At 38.5% G+C, this 24074-nt stretch overlaps 1 protein-coding gene across 2 annotated transcripts in view; it reads left to right on the top strand.

The window, feature by feature from the left end:
* The window catches only part of LOC131435823 (sorbin and SH3 domain-containing protein 1), a 200937-nt gene that overhangs the window by 81185 nt on the left and 95678 nt on the right, over positions 1–24074 (top strand). For both annotated transcript variants that reach the window (XM_058604038.1, XM_058604039.1), the window contains exons 5-8: positions 2798–2959; positions 3027–3181; positions 8035–8107; positions 9498–9533. In XM_058604038.1, coding sequence (XP_058460021.1) covers positions 2798–2959; positions 3027–3181; positions 8035–8107; positions 9498–9533 — 426 coding nt within the window. The remainder of the gene's footprint in view (positions 1–2797; positions 2960–3026; positions 3182–8034; positions 8108–9497; positions 9534–24074) is intronic.

Consider the following 24074-nt stretch of genomic DNA (forward strand, 5'->3'; position numbering starts at 1 on the left):
TTCTGAAATCTTCTGAAATCTTCTGAAATCTTCTGAAATCTTCTGAAATCTTCTGAAATCTTCTGAAATCTTCTGAAATCTTCTGAAATCTTCTGAAATCTTCTGAAATCTTCTGAAATCTTCTGAAATCTTCTGAAATCTTCTGAAATCTTCTGAAATCTTCTGAAATCTTCTGAAATCTTCTGAAATCTTCTGAAATCTTCTGAAATCTTCTGAAATCTTCTGAAATCTTCTGAAATCTTCTGAAATCTTCTGAAATCTTTTGAAATCTTCTGAAATTTTCTGAAATTTTCTGAAATCTTCTGAAATCTTCTGAAATCTTCTGAAATCTTCTGAAATCTTCTGAAATCTTCTGAAATCTTCTGAAATCTTCTAAAATCTTCTGAAATCTTCTGAAATCTTCTGAAATCTTCTGAAATCTTCTGAAATCTTCTGAAATCTTCTGAAATCTTCTGAAATCTTCTGAAATCTTCTGAAATATTCTGAAATCTTCTGAAATCTTCTGAAATCGACGCAAAGTTCACTCTATTTAAGTGATGAGTTCCAGACTAACGCGCCAGAGCGCAATGTCTTCTCTGATTCTGATGCTAAGTTTTCAAAAGTTGCCAATCCTTTAAGTCCAATACATCAGAAAAGACATTGCGCTTCGGCGCAGTAGTCTAAAAATCGTCACTTAAATAAAAGGAACTTTGCGTCTGCTAAGTGATTTAAATTTAACTAGCAGGTGGAGATAGCAGTTTGAGATAAACTGCTACAGCACTGATGAGTCGAAGACGAAACGCGAAAGAAAATGAAACTAATCATGTGCACTTCGCACAAACCACCACAAGCAGAAGCCGACAACTTGGCTGTAAAACTATCGACTAGTTGACATCCGCGACGTTAGATGAAGTGAAGCAGGGCGACGCGCTCTCAAACACTCGAAAGTGTGACTCTCACATGATACATTCTTCTGTGGACATCATTATTGGTGTTGATTTTAAGGCTGTGGAAGAGGTTTTGAAACTATTTGAGATAGATCTCACAAAAAATATCAGATTTTGATGACCTATGAGAAATTTTGAAGTGCAATGTATCCTAAGACCCTTTAATAAATAAATGTTGCTCAGTTCTTCCTTCATGCAGAGTGGTTTACTTTCGCAGCAGCTAATTTTAATAAAATCGTTAATATTCTTCATCAATAGAAAGCATCTGTTTTAACAATAGAATCCTCAATTTTCACAAAGTAAGCTGATTACGTTGAAGTTTAAAGAAAGAAAAAACACAGCTAAATTACTTTAGTTAAATGATTCCCTCGGAATGAAAGGAATAATTCAATCCACTACTGATTTCTTCATTCACGAACTCCTTCCTACAACTTAATTAGTTAAGTTCAATCGGTTCAACTACTTGATTGCCTCAGAAACTTTTCCAGCGCAGAAATGCACTTTATTTTGTTTTCAGTTTCATCGGGTAAAAACAAACCGAATAAAACTAGTAGAAAAACTTCGCTTCGCCCGGGAAACGAACGGCAAGCCGAAATACAGCGGGAGAACTTTTTCCATCAACAACCCGTCGAGAAGGAGATAAAACATGTGACAACCTTCAATGGAAACTAGCAGTAATGGATTCTCGATATCGTTTTGATGAGGGTGCGCTGACACATCCTGTCACTGTCCGGGCGCGTGACAGTTCTGCATGCTGCCAGCTTAGATTCTGTGGGTGAGCAGTTTTTGCGTTTGCCGAACCAAGCGGAAATATTTGAACATTCTTGAAATAGATTTGTTCGAAAGCTGTATTTCCATTTACCGTCCGGGTCGAAGTTTTACGATGAGAAACTTCAATCGCACCGCACGTTCAACTAGAAATATAAGATTTACCTTTTCCTGTTCCGTTTTTCTACTCCTCTTCCTTCTCTTTCACCACAACATCTTCACTGTAGTTTGCGAACCAGATGTTCTCTGTAGGAAAAGTGGGCAACGTGAAAGTTGGAAAACTTTGCCGTTGAGATTTCGATAAACTTTCTCGTTCGGTTGCAATCAGGATATCAACCGGAAACTGACAACAAATTTTAAAATGCTTCGTTGTTGAATGCAGCAACTTATTGAAGAGCAATCGAATAATTGGAAGATAAACTGTAAAATTTTGCCGTTTCTCCGAGACGAAGAAAAACAAAATCTCCTAACTTTCATCCGTAATCGCTTGGATTGGTAAGCATCTCACGAATTTTCGCCAGAACGCAGAAATAAAACTTACCTTCTAGCCCCCCCAACCAACTTTTCGGTTTTCCGTGACGAAAGCAACTTTTCCAACGTTTACATCGCAAAACTTGTGCGCTTACAAAGACATTATTCATCCAAACCCGAACCACCGGAGGGAATTTTCGTCCCGGAGAAGTTGGTCTTTCCTGGATGCCTGAAAGACCTCCACAGAAAAGTAGATAAATTTTCACCTTTCGTTTGCTCCGTCCGAAATTCGAGTAGAATTCGATTTGCCATTTCTGATACGGACAGGAAAAGAAAATTCCACCCATTCGCTGCAAGTTTTTCCACCAACGGAAAGTTATCAAGCATTTCCCCTAATGCTCTGTGGCCTGGAACAAAGAGGAACTATAACTGCAGTAAGTGAAATTTATTGTCTATCCTTCCGCATCTATTCGAGAGAGAGAAAGAGAGAGAGAGAAAAACGTGTAAGCTCTGTCAAAACTCCAGTCATAAATTGCGGTTCTTGAATGTGGATGCGGGTAATTAATTTTCGATTACTTTCCCCCCCATTCTGCCTGTCATTCGAATCTTTTCATGCGAAATGTAACTCTTAGATGGTAGAATCAGCCAGCAGCTGGTGAACACCTACGAATCCAGCAACCAGTCCAATGTCTACCAGTCATCGGCCAGTCGAACAACCGGCAGTACGGCAAGAAACCAACAAACATACCAACGGAGCAGCAGCGGAACCCGGCTGGGACGGGGTCCTGAAATAAGTAAACTTGTACACAACTAGGCACAAACTTACCATACTACACACCTCTTTCTCTGTATACTTCATAGGTCAGCAGCCCGTTCGGGTCGACTATTACAGTGAACCGGAGGTGGACATCCCAGTAACGGTGCGGCGACCGGCCGCCATGGCACAGTTGTCTCCGAAGAAGATCGACGGGATCGGTCCGACGACGCGGGAAGGAATGCCACTGACACTGAGATCGGTAAGAGTAAATTTATTTTACTTTTAGAAATTCTATCTCTATCTACAGGGTAGGAAAAACGCAACTTTCTTGGTGCATCCAAAATCTTTGAATTTGTTTACTTCTTGTCAGTTCAATAATACAATCCGTAACTATAATTATCAATGGCCTATTACGATTTCCGATTGTGTGCTGATGGTAATATTCAACCGTTTTGAACTGACATTTGACTATTAGTCACCAGATTGTTTGACTTTTTAAATAAACATAGCGTCTTCTACCAATTTCAATACGGTTTTAGAGAAGGTTTTGTCACACAAACTGTTATTATAGAACTAGTTGACAAGATAATGAGTGAAAGTGCCTTATTTCTTGACCTTAAAAAAGCTTTTGACACGTTAAACAACACGATTTTACTCGAAAAGCTTGAATGTTATGGTATCAGAGGCATTGCCAACAGCCTTATTCGTAGTTACTTGACAAATAGGCATCCATTGATGGGGAACGTAGCAACCTCGCTCCTACGAAAATTGGTGTACCACAAGGTAGTAATATAGGACTTTTATTATTTCTCTTATACATAAATGATTTAGGCAACTTGAATCTTAACGGTACTCCAAGACTCTTTGCCGATGATACAGCCTTATTTTACCCCCATCATAATATCAGTAGCTCAATGAACAGTCCTTGACAAATATTTCAACGTTAATTTATTGTCATTGAATTTACTTAAAACGAAATATATGACTTCTCGTTCCATGCGAAAATTGTTACCAATTCATGACAACTCGAAGCTAACAGATTACGTGATTGAAAATGTAAAATGCTTTAAATGCCTGGGCATACATCTTGACCCTACGTTATCTTGGACTCATCATATAAGTTTAGCTGAAAATCGTATCGCATTCTCCTGTGGTATCATGTGGAGAGTGCGATCATATGTTCCTCGGCGTGCACTTTTGAGCTACTACTATGCTTATATTCACTCACAACTTTGTATCGGTCTGGGGCTGTGCAGCTAGCTCTCATCTGAACTCTTCAGAATAGGTGTCTTAAAACCATTTTTAATACAACTCTGCTGTTCTCTACGTTTTCATTGTACTCCGACCAAGCTCATAATGCTCTACCAATAGCTTACTTATGTGACATCGTTCACCTTGTTGTTCGTTCATGACACCTTGCATACCACGACACAGTATTCTATTATTCAATTTTAGATATTAAACGTGGATCCCTTAAAAGGAAACTTATTTCCACTACACAGTGGTCCGGATACACAATTTAGGGGGACAAAAACATTTGTGGTTTAGCCTTATACTTTAGAGCTATGATGTCTTCAGAACAAACGATCAGTGACAGATAAACCATACTTTGATGCATACGATATATAACGCTACCTGAATGCGCTAGTCATCAAAAATTTGGTTTCACTTTCACTCTAAAAGATATTTGGGGGTTTTTTGTTTTGTGCAAAAAGCACATATTTTGTTTCAATTTTCTTCGCGTTTCGCCTTCGGCTCGTCAGTGCTTAAAGCAGTTCAAATTGAACTGCCATCTCGTGCCTAGTAGTTCAACTTAAACCGCTAAGCAGACGCAAAGCTTACACAACTTATGTAACGCTTTTGGATATTACACAGAAGTGCAATATCCTTTCTGACGTCTCGGGCGTAAACGACGAGCCGAAGGCGAAAGCACTGACGAGCCGAAGGCGAAACGCAAAGAAAATTGAAACAAAATATGTGCTTTTTGCACAAAACAAAAAACCCCCAAATGTTCAAATCTCTGCGGCGACCAGTAGCCAGTCGTCATTCGTTTACGCCCGAGACGTCAGAAAGGATATTGCACTTCTGTGTAATATCCAAAAGCGTTACATAATTTGTGTAAGCTTTGCGTCTGCTTAGCGGTTTAAGTTGAACTGCTAGGCACGAGATGGCAGTTCAATTTGAACTGCTTTAAGCACTGACGAGCCGAAGGCGAAACGCAAAGAAAATTGAGACTCTAAAAGATATTCAAAGACACCAAAAACGAGAAGTGAAAAATAAGAAAGCTAGAGCAAAAAATCTTTTTTTTAGGAACACCCTAAGTTGCTCTATTAAAATAGCTGTAACACAAAAACTGTTAGAGATACTACAATAATGTCCTCAGCAAAGTTGCTTGATATAAGTTTTCCTACAATTTTGCCGAAGGGTGCAGCCCTCTATCTCAACACATACGGAAAATAATTTTTGCATCACCCTAATAATAAGAACCATCCTAATACCATATGCTTCAAAATATGGCTTATCATTCACTGATCATTTGTTCTGAAGACATCATAGCTCTAAAGTATAAGGCTAAGCCACAAATGTTTTTGTCCCCCTAAATTGTGGATCCGGACCACTGTGCATTGTAAAGTGTGAATAGATTTTCAATGTCCCGTTGCTTAGTGATAATACCGAGAGATGCAATAGTGTTTCGGGTGAATGTTACAAAAAACCATAGAATCAAAACAAATGTAAAACTTACGATGCCTATTGTATGTGAGGTTTGCAAAAAAAATGCTGGAACCACAAAATTAAACACCATTGGGTCGAATAATAATGAATACTTCCCACGCATTTATAAATGTCAACAAAAGGGCACAAATTCTACTCAAATTTTGCGTAAAGCATATTTACCCAAAATGACATAATACCCATTATATTCCATTTTGGGTAGGTATAGTTTTTTTTCGAAATTGGGTGACTTTTTACCCAATTTTGGGTAGCCACAAGTAAGCGTGTACTCAATATAAAAATTCACACTGAAAATAATTTGCTCGCTAGTAATTGAACTATTACCAAATACAAATAATAATACGCCTAAGTCTCATACCAACGTATGGTCAATTTTTGGTTCACCAAATGATCAAATTTGCCTAGGCCCTTTTTACCTTTTTTTATATATATAAAAAATAGGTATAGAATTCGCTCAAACTTTAGAAAAATTTTCCGAGGCCCGGAGGGCCGAATATTATATACCTATCGATTCAGCTCGACGAACTGAACAAATGTCCGTGTGTGTGTGTGTGTGTATGTGTGTTGTCAACTAAGAGGTCGAGATCTCAGAGATGGCTGGACCGATTTTGATCAAACTAGTCGCAAATGAAAGGTCTCCCCATCACCCAGAACGCTATTGAATGGTTTTGAGATCGAATGTTTACTTTTTGAGTTCTACGAAGTTTTATGTCAAAATTTTTAGTTTTTTGACAGTATCTGTCACACTTGACCTTGAAAACAGAATATGTTTCTATACTTAGATTCCACAAGGTAATAGCTATCCAACAAGCCATAGATTGTTAAAATCCATCCATTTTCAACGGAGATATCGACATTTTTGTATAAGCGACTTTTCCCCCTATTCCAGCAGTAGGAGTTTTTTTTTGCTGTATGACAAAGCAATGTTTGGGAGCAACGTGAAACACGATTTTTTTGTACTGTTACATACAATTGTTTCTAAGTACCAAGAAGACTGCGTACAGCATCCTTTTTCATGACAATTTGCCTCGGACCGATTTTAGCACGGTTCGTTTTTGGCAACATAATCATTCGAATATGACATATGTAAACCAAATGATGACGGGGAAACCTTTCATTTGCGACTAGTTTGATCAGAACCGGTCCAGCCATCTCCGAGATCTCAAACTCAACACACAACAGACCTCAACAGATCTCAACACACATACAGACACACACATAAAAACACACACACACTCTCTCTTTCTCTCACACACACACACACACGCACACACACGCACACACACACACACACACACACACACACACACACACACACACACACACACACACACACACACACACACACACACACACACACACACACACACACACACACACACACACACACACACACACACACACACACACACACAGACATTTGCTCAGTTCGTCGAGTTGAATCGATTGGTATATGAATTTACACAGTAAATCTTTAAACAAATAGCTTTCGTTACGTATGCTGGTGCTGGAACATATTAAAAATGACTTCCAAACAATTCAATGTTCATGGATATTTGTTAAATAGTTCAACGTAACCATACCACCATGACCATCTGCTATGTAAATGAGTTTTTAAATGGTGTTAAGTTTTGCAGTCATTCAATCCGTCATTGCGAAACTTTTTATCAGTCTGATCATCAGAATTTAGTATTGAAAGCATATTTGCTATTTTCTAATGACTTTCTAAAGTAAAACCATTTCAATTCTACTCTCAGTGATTTGAGGTCTTTGAAAAGTGCGTATACTTTGAAGAATATGGAAGGCATTTGAACAGCACGGGAATCAAATTTCTCAGTATATTAGATTTGATCGAAATTATAGGCTTTGAAGTGCACATCGAAAGCCTCCAGTGCAAACAGGTCTCCTTCAAATAATTTGATTTGTACCAGATTTGGTTATTGTACTATTGTGATCGGCGCAAATCTAAAAAGAACGTTGAAACAAAATTTAAATTTATACAAAAGTTTCACATCTTTCTCAAATGATTTGTTTATTTATTATAACGCTCCTTGGTAACTAGTTCATAGCAACTTAAACAGTGTTGCTCAAGAAGATTATTTTCATGATTATCGAGGGGTCGCTATATTTATGGTAACTGGCGGTAAATCACTCACGAACACTTTTTGTTCAGATTTTTCTTCGGAGTGTCTGGTCGTGTCGTCGGTCAAACAATACTCTTAAAACAAGCTCTTGAGAATGAAATGCTTAGTAGGTTTTCATACTTTCCGCAAGGAAAATCTCACATGAAATCAATTTCCTACCCATCGCCATCGGAGCAAAAAAAACATCCCCACTGATCAGGTCTCTAATGGTATTTCTTTTTTCTATTCCCGCCAGGAAGTGGACGAAAACAATCAAGCCAAATGGTACAAAAAGATGTACCAAACTCTGCACAAAGCACAGAATGACGGTAAATATTGGAATCAATCAATCAATTGAATACATAGCGTAACTGTAAGCTCCCTCATTCCCTTGTTAATTCCCGGGCCAATAACTGTTCTTCTATCCGGTCGATAAATTTATCTCTATTGCTGTTCCAAACTCGGGTTCAGGCTTTTTCCAGATGTTGAACCAACAATTCCCAAGAATTTGTCAAAACTTCATTCAAGCTTAGCCCCACCGATCCAAACAATGGGAAATCACGAGAGCCCTTTCCGAACACGCTCGAACTAATCGTCATCATCGTCATCATCATCATCATCATTAGCTTATCATTAGCCGATGGTGCAGCGGTCAAGGGTTAAGAATGGGAGTGGTTCTCCGAAGAGTGGCTCTCGACCGAAGAAAGTCACGTCAAAGCGGTGGAAAAGTTAAAATTTAATTACGGAATATCGAATCTCGGGTGGGGAAAGCTTTCCTTCATCTGTTGGAGACTGCAGAGATTTTCCTCAAGTCAACGAACACCCACGAGAATAAACCAAAGCCAATTGACCGTGAAGTGGTAGGTGGTGGTGATGATGGTATCAGTTTTCGAAAACTTTTCGCTCCAGTTCCCGAGTATTGACGAAGGATGTTGGCCGGAAACAGTACGCCTTGGCGGAACCAGCGACCGTGCGTTCGCATTTAAGAGCTCACATAAAGTACCATGCGTTTGAAAGAGAGCTGCACCAAAATTGACACGGTTATGAATTCGGTTCACCACCAGCAACGGTATCAAAGTGAAAGAACATTTCAACAGGATTCTTCTGGGAATAGAAACATTTATCAGTATGTCTTTCTCGATTGAACGCAGTACAAGAAAAGATTAAACCCGTAACTCGGTGTGTGCATGATAATGAAGATGTTGATGATGATCTGCTTCGGTAACCTACTCCGTACTCTCCAAAAGCTAATGCAATTTATTTTTATCCATTTTTATTTTGCAAGAGAGAAGCAGATTGAAGATCGTTATCATGGAATGCACACAAATCACTGAAGCCAACAAAAAGATTATCTTCGAGAAGATGCAAATTTTCCTTTTTTCTAGATGCTGATGCATGGAATTGCAGGATAAAAGTGGTTCAGTATCAGTTTCAGCATCGGTAGAATCGAATCCCAAGTCATGCCACGGTCCAGTACTGATTTCGGCCGAACAGACAGTCAAGTTCCGCATGGAAATGAAACACCAGAATATTGCAAAGAGCCGGTTCGGAAAGGTCTCGTGATCTGTCTCCTATTAATTCACACTACATAATCCAGGCACGTAGGTGAAACTTTTTCCTAGTACGACATACGAACGGGGGAATTCGAAACTTCTGCGCTTAGCACTCAACACATGTTTCTTGCACTAAATTTCTTTTTCTTCATTCAAACTTTTCCAGATGACTTCGTGACCGTACGATACAAAACACGTCGAGGTGATAAATTACTCTTACCGCACTCATCCACACTCATTCATTCGCATATGCTTCCATTCGCTTACTTTTGCTTTCGATAGCCCTCATAAATAGTATTAACAATCCGATTATTTATTTTTCAGGCTAACGCAATCAAGCATGCTAACATTATAAGTTTTTGAAATTATATTTTTTTAGGTTGCTATATATTTTAGGAATACCAGTTTTTTTTACATTTTTTGTAACAAAATCGAATTTAAAAAAAGTACGAGTGGGTAATGTCAGAGGCATAGCTGGATAACGTGAATACGATTGAATCTGAAATGCTCTCTTGACACGTCCGAAAATCAGTTAGTCGATCGAATGTGTGAATTGTTCAAGCTTTCCCTTCATCGCTACTAGATTTTGAAGCGGAGCACCTAAACTAAAGTACGACTTATTTACATCAAACATTTTGACACGTATTCAAATAATTCGAAAAAATAGGTACACACCCAAACCTCCATTAACCAAGACGTAAAAAAAGTTTACGTTATTTGATATTTTTAACGTAAAAAATGTTTTTCTTATGTATATGTATTATAGGATGTGCAAACTTTTGGAACAAAATCATCAGTATTTGCCGGAAAGGCTACCCTAAATGGCTTTTAAATCCAAGATGGCGACTTCCTGTATATCGACGTTCGTTACAAACCATTAAAATAGGAGTTTTTGTCGCAACGGGTTTGATGAGTAGACGTCGGAAAGCGACGAGTTTTGACCATTTGCCCTCACCCTTTGTCTAACTTAAAATGTCTTAATAATTTGAAACAGATTTAATTGGTATATCAGTATTTTTTAAAAATTTCAGCTATAATTTATATATACCGCAGATATTGTACTACTGTTTCAAAAATTAAATCGCATACTCATGAAAACCCTTCCGAAAATATGCATATTTCCGAGTAATATCGCATTCGAGAAATTCGAGTAATATCGGCACAAATTATGAAGGTGTTCAAGAAATAGCAATTAACCAGAAACTACCATTTTGGATTTCGGAACAAACTAAAACGTCGTTTTCCGACATCTACTCATCAAACTTGTTCCGAAAATACTCATATTGTAATGGAGTTAACAACTAAACGCCAAAAGTCGCCATTTTGAAATTCCAAAATACCTCAAACATCATTTTCCGGACTCTACTTATTAAACTCGTTCCAAAAATACTTATATTGTAGTAAAAATTTCTTTTTACGAAGTAGGTTTGTAAAAACAGTTTGCGCTATTTGGGATTTGGTTCGTAATAAGAGTAACATAAAAAAAAGTTTTCGTAAACGAAGGTTTGAGTGTAGATCCTTGTGATTCAGAAAAGGATTTTTCATGAAGGAGATACATTAAGCAATGTTATACACTGATGTCTTTTTAAAGCGGTTTTTATGCGTTTTTTCACACGGACACTTTCTTACACAGACTTCCGAAGCAACACGGTTTATTTATGCGAAGTTACGAAGCTATTCGATTTTCTTTACGCGGACTTGCGAAGTTAGGCCGTTTTTTGTTACACGGACTTCCGAAGTCGATTTTTTTTTCAAAAAAATCAAATCCACATTTCATGAATTTTTGACATTTGAGTCAACAAAAAAATTTCTTTAGTTTTGCGGTTTTTTCACGCGGATTTCCAAAGCTACGCAGTTTTCTTGTTTTGTCTTAAAAATGCACGAAGCGTCGAAACCTGTAGTGGCATTATGTATCTCGATTCGACTAAAATTTTATCGAATCAATTATGTTTTGTATTATGGTTCTCGATCGTCGAGTTCCGTTCGAAATCACTCGAAGCAGGAATATGTCAATACAGCAAGGTGTTCACGTTATTTGTTTTTATCCTTGATATCCTTTGAATTATTGATCGTCTAGCGGTAAAAACTACTAAACTCGTGAAGTGTGTATCATTTTGTTCGTGCGCATCTGATCAGTTCCAGCTTATTCATCGCGATAAATCGCGTTCAATATTTCAGTTTCGCTACGTCCGGTGAACAAAGGCTATGGCAAGCAGTGCAGCTGCTTTATCGGTACCATCATCTCAAAACTTCAACCAATCATTTAATGAGGCAAAGTTTCCTTAAATTCGGAAACAATCCTACATATTTCCAGTGTTTAAAAAAGGAGATACGTGAACATGTATCGAGCAAATGGCGAATAAATTACAGGTAGATGTTATATACACCGACCTGAAAGCACAAATTCAGTCTGCTCGGAGCCAGACACAAGCTAACTACTTGGCAACGGTCTTACCTTACCCACAGAATCATTCGTGTAAAACTGGGTTCTTGCGAATCATCCGTATTTTCCAATGGATCAGGAGACCACAGGGTAGTAATCTGGGTCCCCTGCTTTTCATACTCTTTTATAATGATGTAGCTTCCGTTTTGAGTACTGGATGTAAACTAATATTTCCTGACGATCTCAAACTCTATTTAGCAGTGAATTCGACCGAAGACTGCGTTCGATTGCAAACACTATTGAATAGCTTCGTGGATTGGTGTCGAACAAATCAGCTGACCATTGGCATCGCTAAATGTGCCGTAACGATTTTTCATAGGAAGAGCGATCTGATCATCTTCAGTTACAGCATTGATGGTATACCGTTACGTAGAGTCAATGAAATCAGTGATCTTGGCATTATATTGGACCACAAACTGAGCTTTAGCTCCCACATGGCTCATATAACTAAAGAAGCGAGTCGACAACTGGGCTTCATATCTAAAATATCCCGTGACTTTACTGATCCATATAGCTTAAAATCTCTTTTTTGCTCCTTGGTTCGGCCTAACCAGTTTTCATCGCCAGGTTGGAATCTGTATCAGTTAACTTGGTGCCTAAAACTGAAAAAAGTTCAGAAAAGATTCATACAATTAGCTCTCAGGAATCTACCATAGCGTGACCCGTGATATTTATGTATACTATTTATAGGTGTTTGTATGATTAACGTATGATGTTTGTTTAGTTTTGTTTATTAACAAAGACAATTTTGTATGTACTATGTGTAAATTTTAGAGTATTGGAAAAGATAGTCGTTTTTATGTCTCTTTGAGAATGGTGCCATTGAAATGTTTTGGTACACTCAAAAGGGCTTTTCCCCACACATATCATTTAGACTGTAATGTCCGGTGATAATAGATAAATAAATAAATAAATAAATAAATAAATAAATAAATAAATAAATAAATAAATAAATAAATAAATAAATAAATAAATAAATAAATAAATAAATAAATAAATAAATAAATAAATGAATAAATAAATAATTAAATAAATAAATAAATAATATCGAGAAGCTTTGGCATTATGAAAACAAAACAATCGAGCTCATAAACGATGAAACTCGATAAGAAATGGTCGAAAGCTGCTATCGACTTTGAATTTCTGAATACGTTTCTTTTTATTTAAAGATAGTTATATATAGCGTCATAGATTTTTATAAATACATTAGTATTGATAATCTTTATTCTGTGGTATTGTTTCTCATATCATGATATTTTGTGTGTGTTTAGCATATTATATGTAAGCCGGACTGCCTAAAAATCATGTCAATTAAAAGATGCATGGTATTCAATTAATATGACAAAAGTAAAACGAAAATAAACTATGTCCAGCTGTAGTTTGTAATCAAATTTTTGGAACCGATGGACGAAAACGTTTCTTAACGGGGGAGTAAGGGATAATTTAAATCAAAAACACTGTTTAAGTATTTTTTTACGCAGAAACAGCTTAAGCAAACTTATTCAAACTTCTTTTACGTTATAAAGCATTATTTAAAGAATATTTAGTTTAATTCACGTATATAAATATTGAAAAATAAGGCGGAAACAGAGAATTCTCCAAAACCACTCTTGAGACTAGATTTCCTTTTGAAAATCACGTTTCGTGGTGAACACCATAACTCAGCGTAGCGTATTATCTGAAATCAAAAATGTTCTTGAATTTACTTGAAGTACGAGTAATTTCTCCTCCCTCAGTCGTTCTCAAGTTATTATTTTTATTTTTTAATAGTTCGTGGCACCTGAGTGTATGAATTTAAAAGAATTGAGATTGGGTATTATTTACACATCCGGAAAATACTTAGTTTTTATGGTTGGATTTTTTTACGAAAAACGGTGCATTTTGCGGTACATATAAAAAATACAGCTCATAGACATTGAAAAAACAGTACATTTTTCGTAGAACACATTTTATCGAACACAAGTGAATAAAAACAAAAGCGAATAGTTATCGGATGATTTATTTCAGTGATTTCAATAGTTTATCATTTCCCATTTATAAGGTAATTTTTAGTTCAATATAAACTAAAACAGTGCACAAATTAATCATTTAAAACATTTTTTGTAAGAAACCTCAGTTTGTTTTTGAGCTTTGACATTTTTCTTCTGTTTTAAGTCAACAAAATTCATAATGATTTATTTTCAAATCAGATAATTGATTGTCATAATGTCTATGGTTTTTAATTATTTTTCTTTTTAAAGGTATTTTTTAATTCTATATAGGGGAGAGTGTTCGGTTACCGGCTAACTTTTCTTTTAAGCTTATAACTTTTGACTAAGTGCACATTGTGCGGACATACATACATCAATGGAAAGCTAAAGTCCCTAACTAACAACTGAATAAGAAATTAAGTTGATTCAACCGATTAAAGAAATTTTATTATCAATTTAGTAAAGTGATTAATTATGGCTATTTCAAAAAAAGTGTTCGATTACCGGCACCCCAAGTAATTTCGCTAAAAATGGAAGAATATAAGTAAAAACTGCAATTATTCAAAGAAAAAAAGGAATTTATGCTTTTCGGAGACGTTTTGAACAGTAAAAATTTTGGTTCTCTGGTTCTGGTTCGCGCTAGAGGCGAAGTCACCATCAGACTATGAAGACTGTGACTTCGATTTCGAAAATTTTAAAAATTTTGTAATTCCCGAAGCAGATTTTTTCAAACCAATTCTTGTCGAGATTATACCAGATGTCCATGTTTCATGAATTAAAAAATATTAGGAACAACAAAAATTTCTCCGTTGAAAATATTTGGCTATACTCAAACCTCCGTTCACGTACACTTTTTTTACGTTACCTCTTTTTACATAACTCTTTTTATAATCGTTCTCCACGCAGTTTATTCTTCACGGAAGGGAACAAAACAGAAGTCTTTAGGTGTCAAGTCGAGAATATAGGGCGGGTGGTCCATCACTTCGACGTTTTGGGTGCTCAAATATTCGGTTGTTTGAACCGATGTGTGAGAGCTTGCATGACGAATGATTTTGCGTCTTGCGTGTGTTTTCCTTATTTCACGGAAAACTTTGTCAACAGTATTGACGATCTTGCAATCCTCTAAAGCAGGGGTCCCCAAACTATTTTGGGTCATGGATCCCTTAACTAAAATTTACTAAGGCCTCAGACCCCCATTCACAAATTCCTTTAAAATTAAATTTCTTGCTTTTTTAATATTGATGTAAAATACTTACCAATTTTCGCGAATGGTCAAATAAACACTACTTTTTTAGCATGAATATTTCAAATAACAACTTATATCAAACAATAGGGAGTCGATTTCTAGACATCGTTGACCCCCATAGTCAGTTTTCGTTTACGTCGACCCCCGCAAAAAGGATATCGACCCCAAGGGGTCTATATCGACCACTTTGGGAGCCCCTGGTTTAAATGATGGCGACATAAATACATGCATTTCCTATACTTCCGAAGCCAGAAACCGGAGAACTGAATAGTCGAAGTCAACTCGTTTGACCAAACGATTGTGAATCTATAAATCGAATAGTTATGAGCAAAATTTTGAGAATTTTGGCGTATTTTACTTCCTCTCGTTGAGCCCTACAATTCCGGAACCGACTCATGACTTTTGTGACTTTTAACTTCTGGACTTTTGGCTTCTGTGATTTTTGGCTTCTGTGATTTTTGACTTCTGAGACTTTTGTGACTTTTAAGACGTTTGCGACTTTTGTGACCTTTGTGACTTTTGTGACTTTTGTGACTTTTGTGACTTTTGTGACTTTTGTGACTTTTGTGACTTTTGTGACTTTTGTGACTTTTGTGACTTTTGTGACTTTTGTGACTTTTGTGACTTTTGTGACTTTTGTGACTTTTGTGACTTTTGTGACTTTTGTGACTTTTATGACTTTTGTGACTTTTGTGACTTTTGTGACTTTTGTGACTTTTGTGATTGTTGTGACTTTTGTGACTTTTGTGACTTTTGTGACTTTTGTGACTTTTGTGACTTTTGTGACTTTTGTGACTTTTGTGACTTTTGTGACTTTTGTGACTTTTGTGACTTTTGTGACTTTTGTGACTTTTGTGACTTTTGTGACTTTTGTGACTTTTGTGACTTTTATGACTTTTGTGACTTTTGTGACTTTTGTGACTTTTGTGACTTTTGTGACTTTTGTGATTGTTGTGACTTTTGTGACTTGTGACTTTTGTGATTGTTGTGGCTTTTGTGACTTTTGTGACTTTTGTGACTTTTGTGACTTTTGTGATTGTTGTGACTTTTGTGACTTGTGACTTTTGTGATTGTTGTGGCTTTTGTGACTTTTGTGACTTTTGTGACTTTTGTGACTCTTGACTTTTGACTTTCGACTTTTTTTTTTTTTTAAATAAAATTTTTATTAGGCTCATTTGCTTTAGCTTAACGTGGCCGATTGTCTTGTTGTTAGGGAGAGAGAAAGGGATGCCGTATTACGGGGCGGCATACTCCCCAGTTAGTAAGGGGACATAGGGAGGGTGGGACCTACACAGTATTGAATTGAAATTTGAATACATCATTGGTTTGTGGCATACATCTTTTAGACACATTTTGCGTTCGATGAATCTTCATGGGGAACGTGCCATTTGAGCCAATTTGTTCTGGTGTGTTCTGACGTTGATGTGACGTTTTTGGGTAGCTTCCAGCAACTCAGTCAGTTCAAGGCAGGTGCATGCTCCGAAGCATCGTTTACAGAGGCCATACTTCCAGCAACGTAAAGAAGAGTGCGGTAGAGCTGTAGACGAGAAAGAGATAGGGAGAGCACTAAATTTGAGCATTGATAGTTTTCAAGAAGTTATAGATGAGAGTCATATAAGGAAGATTTCGAGTTGCCAAGACGTCGCGGACTGGTACGAAGGGTGGTATACCTCGGGCCCGAAGGGAACCTATGAGTTGGGACCTGGCATCACAATACTCGACACATGTCCAAACAACATGTTCGATGTCATGATAACCCTCACCGCAAACGCAGACACCACTCTCGGCGAGCCCCACACGACGGAGATGCGCGCTGAACATATAATGATTAGACATGAGCCTTGACATTACACGAATAAAGTCTCGGCTCACGTCTAACCCCCGGAACCAAGCTTTCGTCGATACCTGTGGGATTATTGAGTGTAACCATCGTCCCAGAGTTCCACTATTCCATGTATTCTGCCAGCTAGCTAGAGTTTTCTGACGACAGCAACTGAAAAATTCATTGAAGCAGATTGGTCTTTCATAGATATCACCTTCTAGTGCGCCCACCTTGGCTAACGAGTCCGCCCTCTCATTGCCCCGTATGGAACAATGTGAGGGGACCCAAACCAAGGTAATCTGGTATGATTTTGCAGATAAAGCACTCAATTGTTCCCGTACTTTCCCCAGGAAATACGGTGAGTGCTTTCCAGGCTTCACTGAACGGAGAGCCTCAATGGAACTGAGACTGTCCGATACAATGAAGTAGTGATCTGTGGGCAGAGTGTCAATGATCTCAAGGGTATACTGAATTGCAGCTAGTTCTGCGACGTAAACTGAAGCTGGATCACTGAGTTTATAGGAAGCGGTGAAATTTACATTGAATATACCGAAGCCAGTGGACCCGTCTAGATATGATCCGTCAGTGTAAAACATTTTATTACAGTCGACTTCTTTAAATTTATTATTAAAAATTTTTAGGATCTCTTGAGGGCGTACAGGATCCGGGATTTCACGAATTTCTTCTTTCATGGATGTGTCAAAAAACACAGTAGAATTAGAAGTATCCACAAAATGAACACGATTGGGAACAAACGAAGAAGGTTTTATATTCTGAGCCATGTAGTCAAAATACAAGGACATAAAACGGGTTTGTGAATTAAGCTCGACGAGCTTTTCAAAGTTTTCTATCACCATCGGATTCAAAATGTCGCATCGGATTAGCAGTCGATATGAGAGATCCCAGAACCTGTTTTTCAACGGTAAGACGCCCGCCAGCACTTCAAGACTCATCGTATGGGTTGATTGCATGCAACCCAAGGCAATACGTAAACAACGATACTGAATTCTTTCCAGTTTAATGAAATGAATATTCGTAGCGGAGCGGAAACAGAAACATCCATATTCCATTACTGACAATATCGTCGTTTTGTACAACCTGATCAGGTCTCCTGGGTGAGAGCCCCACCAAGTTCCGGTTATTGTACGAAGGAAATTGATTCTCTGTAGGCATTTTCGTTTCAAATACCTAATGTGACATCCCCAGGTACCTTTGGAATCGAACCAGACCCCGAGATATTTAAATGTGAAAACCTGAGCTATGGTTTCACCCCCTAGTTGAAGCTGTAATTGCGCAGGTTCTCGCTTCCTTGAAAATACAACCAGCTCAGTTTTCTCCGTAGAGAACTCGATACCCATTTGAAAAGCCCATGTCGACAAGTTATCGAGGGTATCTTGCAATGGTCCTTGGAGATCGGCAGCTTTGGGTCCTATAATGGACACAACGCTGTCGTCGGCAAGTTGTCTTAGCGTGCAAGATGTGTTGATACATTCATCAATGTTATTTACGTAAAAGTTGTATAAAAGGGGGCTTAAGCATGAGCCCTGAGGAAGACCCATGTAACTGAATCGCTTTGTCGTCAAATCACCATGCTCAAAATGCATGTGTTTCTCGGACAATAGATTATATAAAAAGTTGTTCAAAACTGGTGAAAGACCATGCTGATGCAACTTCTCAGATAGAACGTTAATGGAAACTGAATCGAATGCCCCCTTGATGTCGAGGAAAACTGATGCCATTTGTTCTTTACGAGCAAATGCCATTTGAATTTCTGTTGAGAGCAACGCTAGACAATCGTTCGTTCCTTTGCCCCTGCGGAACCCAAATTGTGTACCTGAAAGCAATCCATTTGTTTCGACCCAATTGTCTAGACGGAAGAGAATCATTTTTTCCAACAATTTCCGAATACAGGAAAGCATAGCAATCGGCCGATACGAATTGTGATCGGAGGCTGGTTTTCCAGGTTTTTGAATAGTAATAACTCTCACTTCTCTCCATTCGTGTGGGACAGTATTACCCTCGAGGAACTTGTTGAATAAATTCAACAAGCGCCTTTTGGCAGAGTCGGGCAGATTTTTCAACAAGTTGAATTTAATTCTGTCTAACCCCGGGGCTCTATTGTTACACGACAAGAGCGCAAGTGAGAACTCTACCATCGAAAACGGTGTTTCGTTTGTATTCAATGTCGCGACGCGGGATATCTTCTGTTCCGGAACAGAATCAGGACATACTTTCTTAGCGAAATCAAATATCCAGCGGTTAGAATATTCCTCGCTTTCGTTCGCGTGATTTCGATTGCGCATGCGACGGGCCGTATTCCAAAGAGTGCTCATTGCTGTTTCTCTCGTTAATCCGTCAACAAACCTTCGCCAGTACCCGCTTTTCTTAGCTTTAATCAGACTTTTCATTTGAAATTCTAACGCCGCGTATTTCCGATAATTATCTGGAGTTCCGTTCCTTCTAAACGAGATGAAGGCTGAAGCTTTTTTCGTTTTCAGCTCTGAGCACTCTTTGTCCCACCATGGGTTGGGAGAACGTATACTAGTTTGCGCGCTAGGTAGTCGTTTCGTCTGAGCTTGAATTGCGGTGTCAAGAATCAAGCCAGCCAAAAATGTATACTCTTCCTCCGGAGGAAGCTCCTGTGATGTTTCTAGTTTCTCAGATATCGAGCTCGCGTAACGTTTCCAATCAATGTTTCGTGTGAAATCGTACGAAACATTGATTGTTTCCGATGGTCTTCCACGGTTGGTGATAGAAACTATGATCGGCAAGTGATCGCTACCGTGAGGATCACAGATTACCTTCCACTTGCAATCTAACTGTAGCGAAGTCGAGCAAAGGGATAAATCCAGCGCACTTGGTTGTGCTGGCGGTCTAGGGTTCCGTGTCATTTCTCCCGTGTTTAGAATTGTCAAATTGAAGTTGTCACACAGATCTTGGATTAACGAAGAACGATTATCATCATATAAGCAGCCCCATCCTGTACCATGCGAGTTAAAGTCCCCTAAAACCAGCCGCGGTGAAGGAAGAAGTTCTATGATGTCTGCAAGCCGACGATGCCCTATCGAGACTCTGGGAGGAATGTAGATAGAAGCTATACATAGATCTTTGCCTTTAATATTAATTTGGCAAGCAACAACTTCAATTCCCGGTGTCGAGGGGAGGTTAATACGATAAAATGAATAGCACTTTTTAATCCCTAAAAGTACCCCTCCATAAGAGTCTTCTCGGTCCAGGCGGATTATGTTAAAATTATGGAAGTCGAGGTTGATGTTAGAAGTAAGCCAAGTTTCACTCAAGGAGAATACATCGCAATTATGAGTATGTATTAAGTGTTTGAAAGAATCAAGTTTTGGGATGATACTTCTGCAATTCCACTGAAGCACAATGATCATATCTTCGATTCTCAGTGGTAAATTATCCATCAAAAGATACGATCGCTGCAAGGAGGGGCCATTGTTCAGTCAACTGTTTTAAAAATATCCTTACTGTTGGCAGTAGAGCAGTTAGGAAGCTTTTCAGAGGATCAGTAATATTGAAGGCTGTTAATATCCAGTCCACGATATCAGAAAATTTCAATAATCCAGCGTTTGTTGGATTTTCTGGTGGTGCTTTGGGGTCATTCGGGTTTTTTTATGCCCCAGGAAGTGCTGGGTACTCCTTATCATCCCTAAGTTTTTTGAACCCAGGAGGTGTTTGCTTCGGTTTTGAGTCAGCACTTTTTGTTTCCGTTTGGTTCTTTTGTGACGAAGAGGACAGTCTGAGGCCTTTACGAGGAAGCTTGGGAGAAGCCAGATTTTGTCTTTTCCTGCTTCCTTCAACCTGTGTGTAGGAAGGTCCTTCGCCTGGGTCGTCAGAGTTATCCTCTTCAACTGGCAAGATTGCAAACGGGTTCTCAGGGGTCGATGGAGTGGTTCTTTTTAAGATTTCCGCATAAGAACGTTTGGAACGTTCTTTCACGGATCGCTTCAATTTCTCCGCACGTTGTATGTACGTAGGGCACACCGAAAGATCATGAGGATTCTCCCCGCAGTAGCAACACTTTTCCACTGCTCTTCTGCAGAGATCGTCCTCATGGGCCTCTCCGCATTTGCCGCATCGCAGTTTGTTGCAACAATAGGTTGCCGTATGACCTAGCTGTTTGCAGCTTGTACAATGCATTACCCGCGGTACATACAGCCGAACAGGTAGACGAACTCCACTCACTACCAAATAATTTGGAAGTGCAGATCCGGCAAAAGTCACGCGAAATGAGTCCGATTGGTAAAATTTACCATCTATCGATTTGGAGTGCAATTGCTTGCACTCCAAAATTTTCACTGGTTGAAGGTCGGGGTTTTTGAAACGGCCTACCCCGTCCTTCATCAGATCTTCGATTGTCAGACTTTCGTCACGGACCACACCGTCGATCTCCACCACATGAGACGGGACGTACACGCGGTACTCCTTCGTGAACAACTCGCTGGTAGCAATCTCGTTTGCTTGCTTCAGGTCGGACACAACAACGCGTAACTTGTTTGGCGAAACCTTATCTATTGTTTTTATTGCCGAGTAATGTTTTTCCAGGTCCCGAGCAATATTTAAAACTCTGAGAGACTTTAATTTGGGCCGGAAGTATACCACCCACGGACCCCCCGAGCCATCGTCTTGGTAAACTTTTTGGCGAGCAGGCAATATCTTAGAGGGAAATGGAGGCATCGGAGAGGGAGATGGCATCGGAGAGGGAGATGGTATCGGAGGGGGAGATGGTATCGGAGGGGGAGATGGTATAGGAGGGGTAGATGGCATCTCGGAAGCAAACTCAGCCTCTAAATGTTCTTCGTTCATTCGTTCAGCTTCGCCCTCCTCCGAGACACCCCCACTGTCATCAATATTCATATTTAAAGTGCGGGAGTAAAGAAGTCTCCCGCACTTGAAATGAGAAAGAAAGAAATAAAATGAAAAGAAAATATATGAATAGTAAAAGTTGAAAGAAAAAGTTTGAGAAAATACTTAACAGTATGTCACGGTAAGCTGTTAGGTGAGTTGCTCCTTCACTCCTTCGTTGTGCTTCAGCGTGACCTTGACTCAGGATTTGGCTGCTGCGATGCGGGTAGCAAACAATAGAAATAACTGCTGCCCGAGGATAGCACAATAGCGTCTACTGTTGATACCGATACAAAACCGGTGCACAGACAGAACTCACTTGCGGGGATGCTACTTTTTATCACATTTATTTAATGCCTATACTACAGCCTCTGCTGTGATAGGCACCTTCGTCTTACCGATGTCGATTGTTAAAAAAACGCGTGTGCTCACTTCGAACATTACGAATGACTTTCGACTTTGTTGTGTTGTTTGAAAATTCCATGGCCTGATATTCAATGAAATAAAATACACTAAAAACTGATAACGAGAGCGGCGACTTGAACCGAGAATTACAGGATCATAAAGTACGTCCCTTAATCGACTGAGCCATACAAGCACACATTTGCTTGACAGGTAAATGGAGCATATTAATTCATACAGTCGCACTTGCTAGCAAATGCAATTTACAGTCGGAATAAGTAAATGAAAGCAGTATTATACTTAGGAGGAAACAGTTTTATTGCATTTCAAAATATTCTCCTAGATGATCAACACACTTTTGCAATACGCTTGGGACAGTTTTCATTACAAGAAGAGTGGAACTTCTTGAGATACCCCCAAAACATGGTTTTCGCACTCTTCAACAGCTTCTTCAGGAGTATTGAATCGTTCTCCACGCAGTGAGTGGAGTTATATCCATTCGCTCGCTTGATAGTTGCGTTTGTGTGCGTAGATGTCTTTCTCCGTCTACTACACACCGTGTTCGCTTGAGTATATTGAATACCCATCAGTTGTTGGTTCTACGGGAACTAGCAGGCCAATTCAGAAGTACCGGCAATAGATTTTTCGGACCTGATTTGAGGCGCTTGTATCTCAGTGGTTTGTTAATGGATTAATTATTTAATTAATAATTACATTAAAAAAATGATTTATCGACGGTGACGGTGACTTGCAAACGGATTCAGTTCAAAGTTGTGTTAAGAAGATAGTCATAGATACTTCTTTTTCATTAAATGTGGTTAACCACAATGAACTATCGTTCAGCGTAAGCCCTACTATTTTGAACCGAACAATAATTATGTAATCTAATTAAATGGTTAGAAATTGATTTAGTCTTACGATGCTACTATATAAAAAAGCCATTGTGTATCCACGTCGACCCTGCACTATTGTTTCTGACATTTCCCACCGTTAGTTTGGCTATTAAAAGTGTATGGAATGAAACGACTCGTTATATATTTCGTTCAAACAAATCAGAGTAGCTTAAATATCGCTTCGAATATCATACAGCATCAGTGAATGCAGTAAAAGAAAATAGTTCTAACTGATCGGCTGAAAAGTTCGTATCGTTTCTATGAGAGGGCGCCACTAGAATTAAATCCATGCCATTTTCAGTTAGTACCAACCTTCAAAAGATACGTGTAGAAACGGCCTCAATGAAGAAGAAAAAAGTTTTGTTTCATCAAGACAATGCACCGTGTCACAAGTCGATGAAAACCATGCTGAATTTTTTTTTTTTTTATTAACCCTCCACTCTCCCCCACACCAAAAGGCTCGCATTTGAGCCCCCTGGTAATGGGCACCATTTTCAGCCATTGGCAACAACAATTATAAAACAAATATTGAATTACTACTATACTATATCTAAAATGGCTGAAAATATTAAAGTTCTTGAAGTAACATTAATGATTAGAGAGATATACTAAATATGACAAAAACGAAAAGTGTGCTTCTAGTGGATTATTTGTCCTTTTAAAGAAGCACATATATTAACAAGAATAGTTACAATTTAGGTGATTCTAACGCGTTGAATTAATAATTACATTTAGCTGTTTGTAGACGGTTTACATATAACACATAGGAATAAAAGACACAAATACATAATTAATAACTTAGATTAGTAATTGGCGTATACGAGTTCTTAAGTAGTTTTTGATGCTGGATTTGAACAAGTGACGATGTGTAATGTTCTGTATCTCTCTGGGCAGTTTATTATATATTGCTGGACCAATGAATGTAATTCGTTTCTGACCAAAATTTGAAAATGCACGAGATTGCGAAAGATGATTAACTTGCCTTGTGTTGTGAATTCGAGGTGTTGTATTTATTGTTATATTGTGAAAAGTCTCCGAACGAATTGGCCTTCGAATTGCTCCCTCATCCACCGTATTCTCCAGATTTGGCCCCCAGTGACT

This window comes from Malaya genurostris, chromosome 3 (genome assembly GCF_030247185.1).
Source record: "Malaya genurostris strain Urasoe2022 chromosome 3, Malgen_1.1, whole genome shotgun sequence".
NCBI classification, from domain to species: domain Eukaryota; kingdom Metazoa; phylum Arthropoda; class Insecta; order Diptera; family Culicidae; genus Malaya; species Malaya genurostris.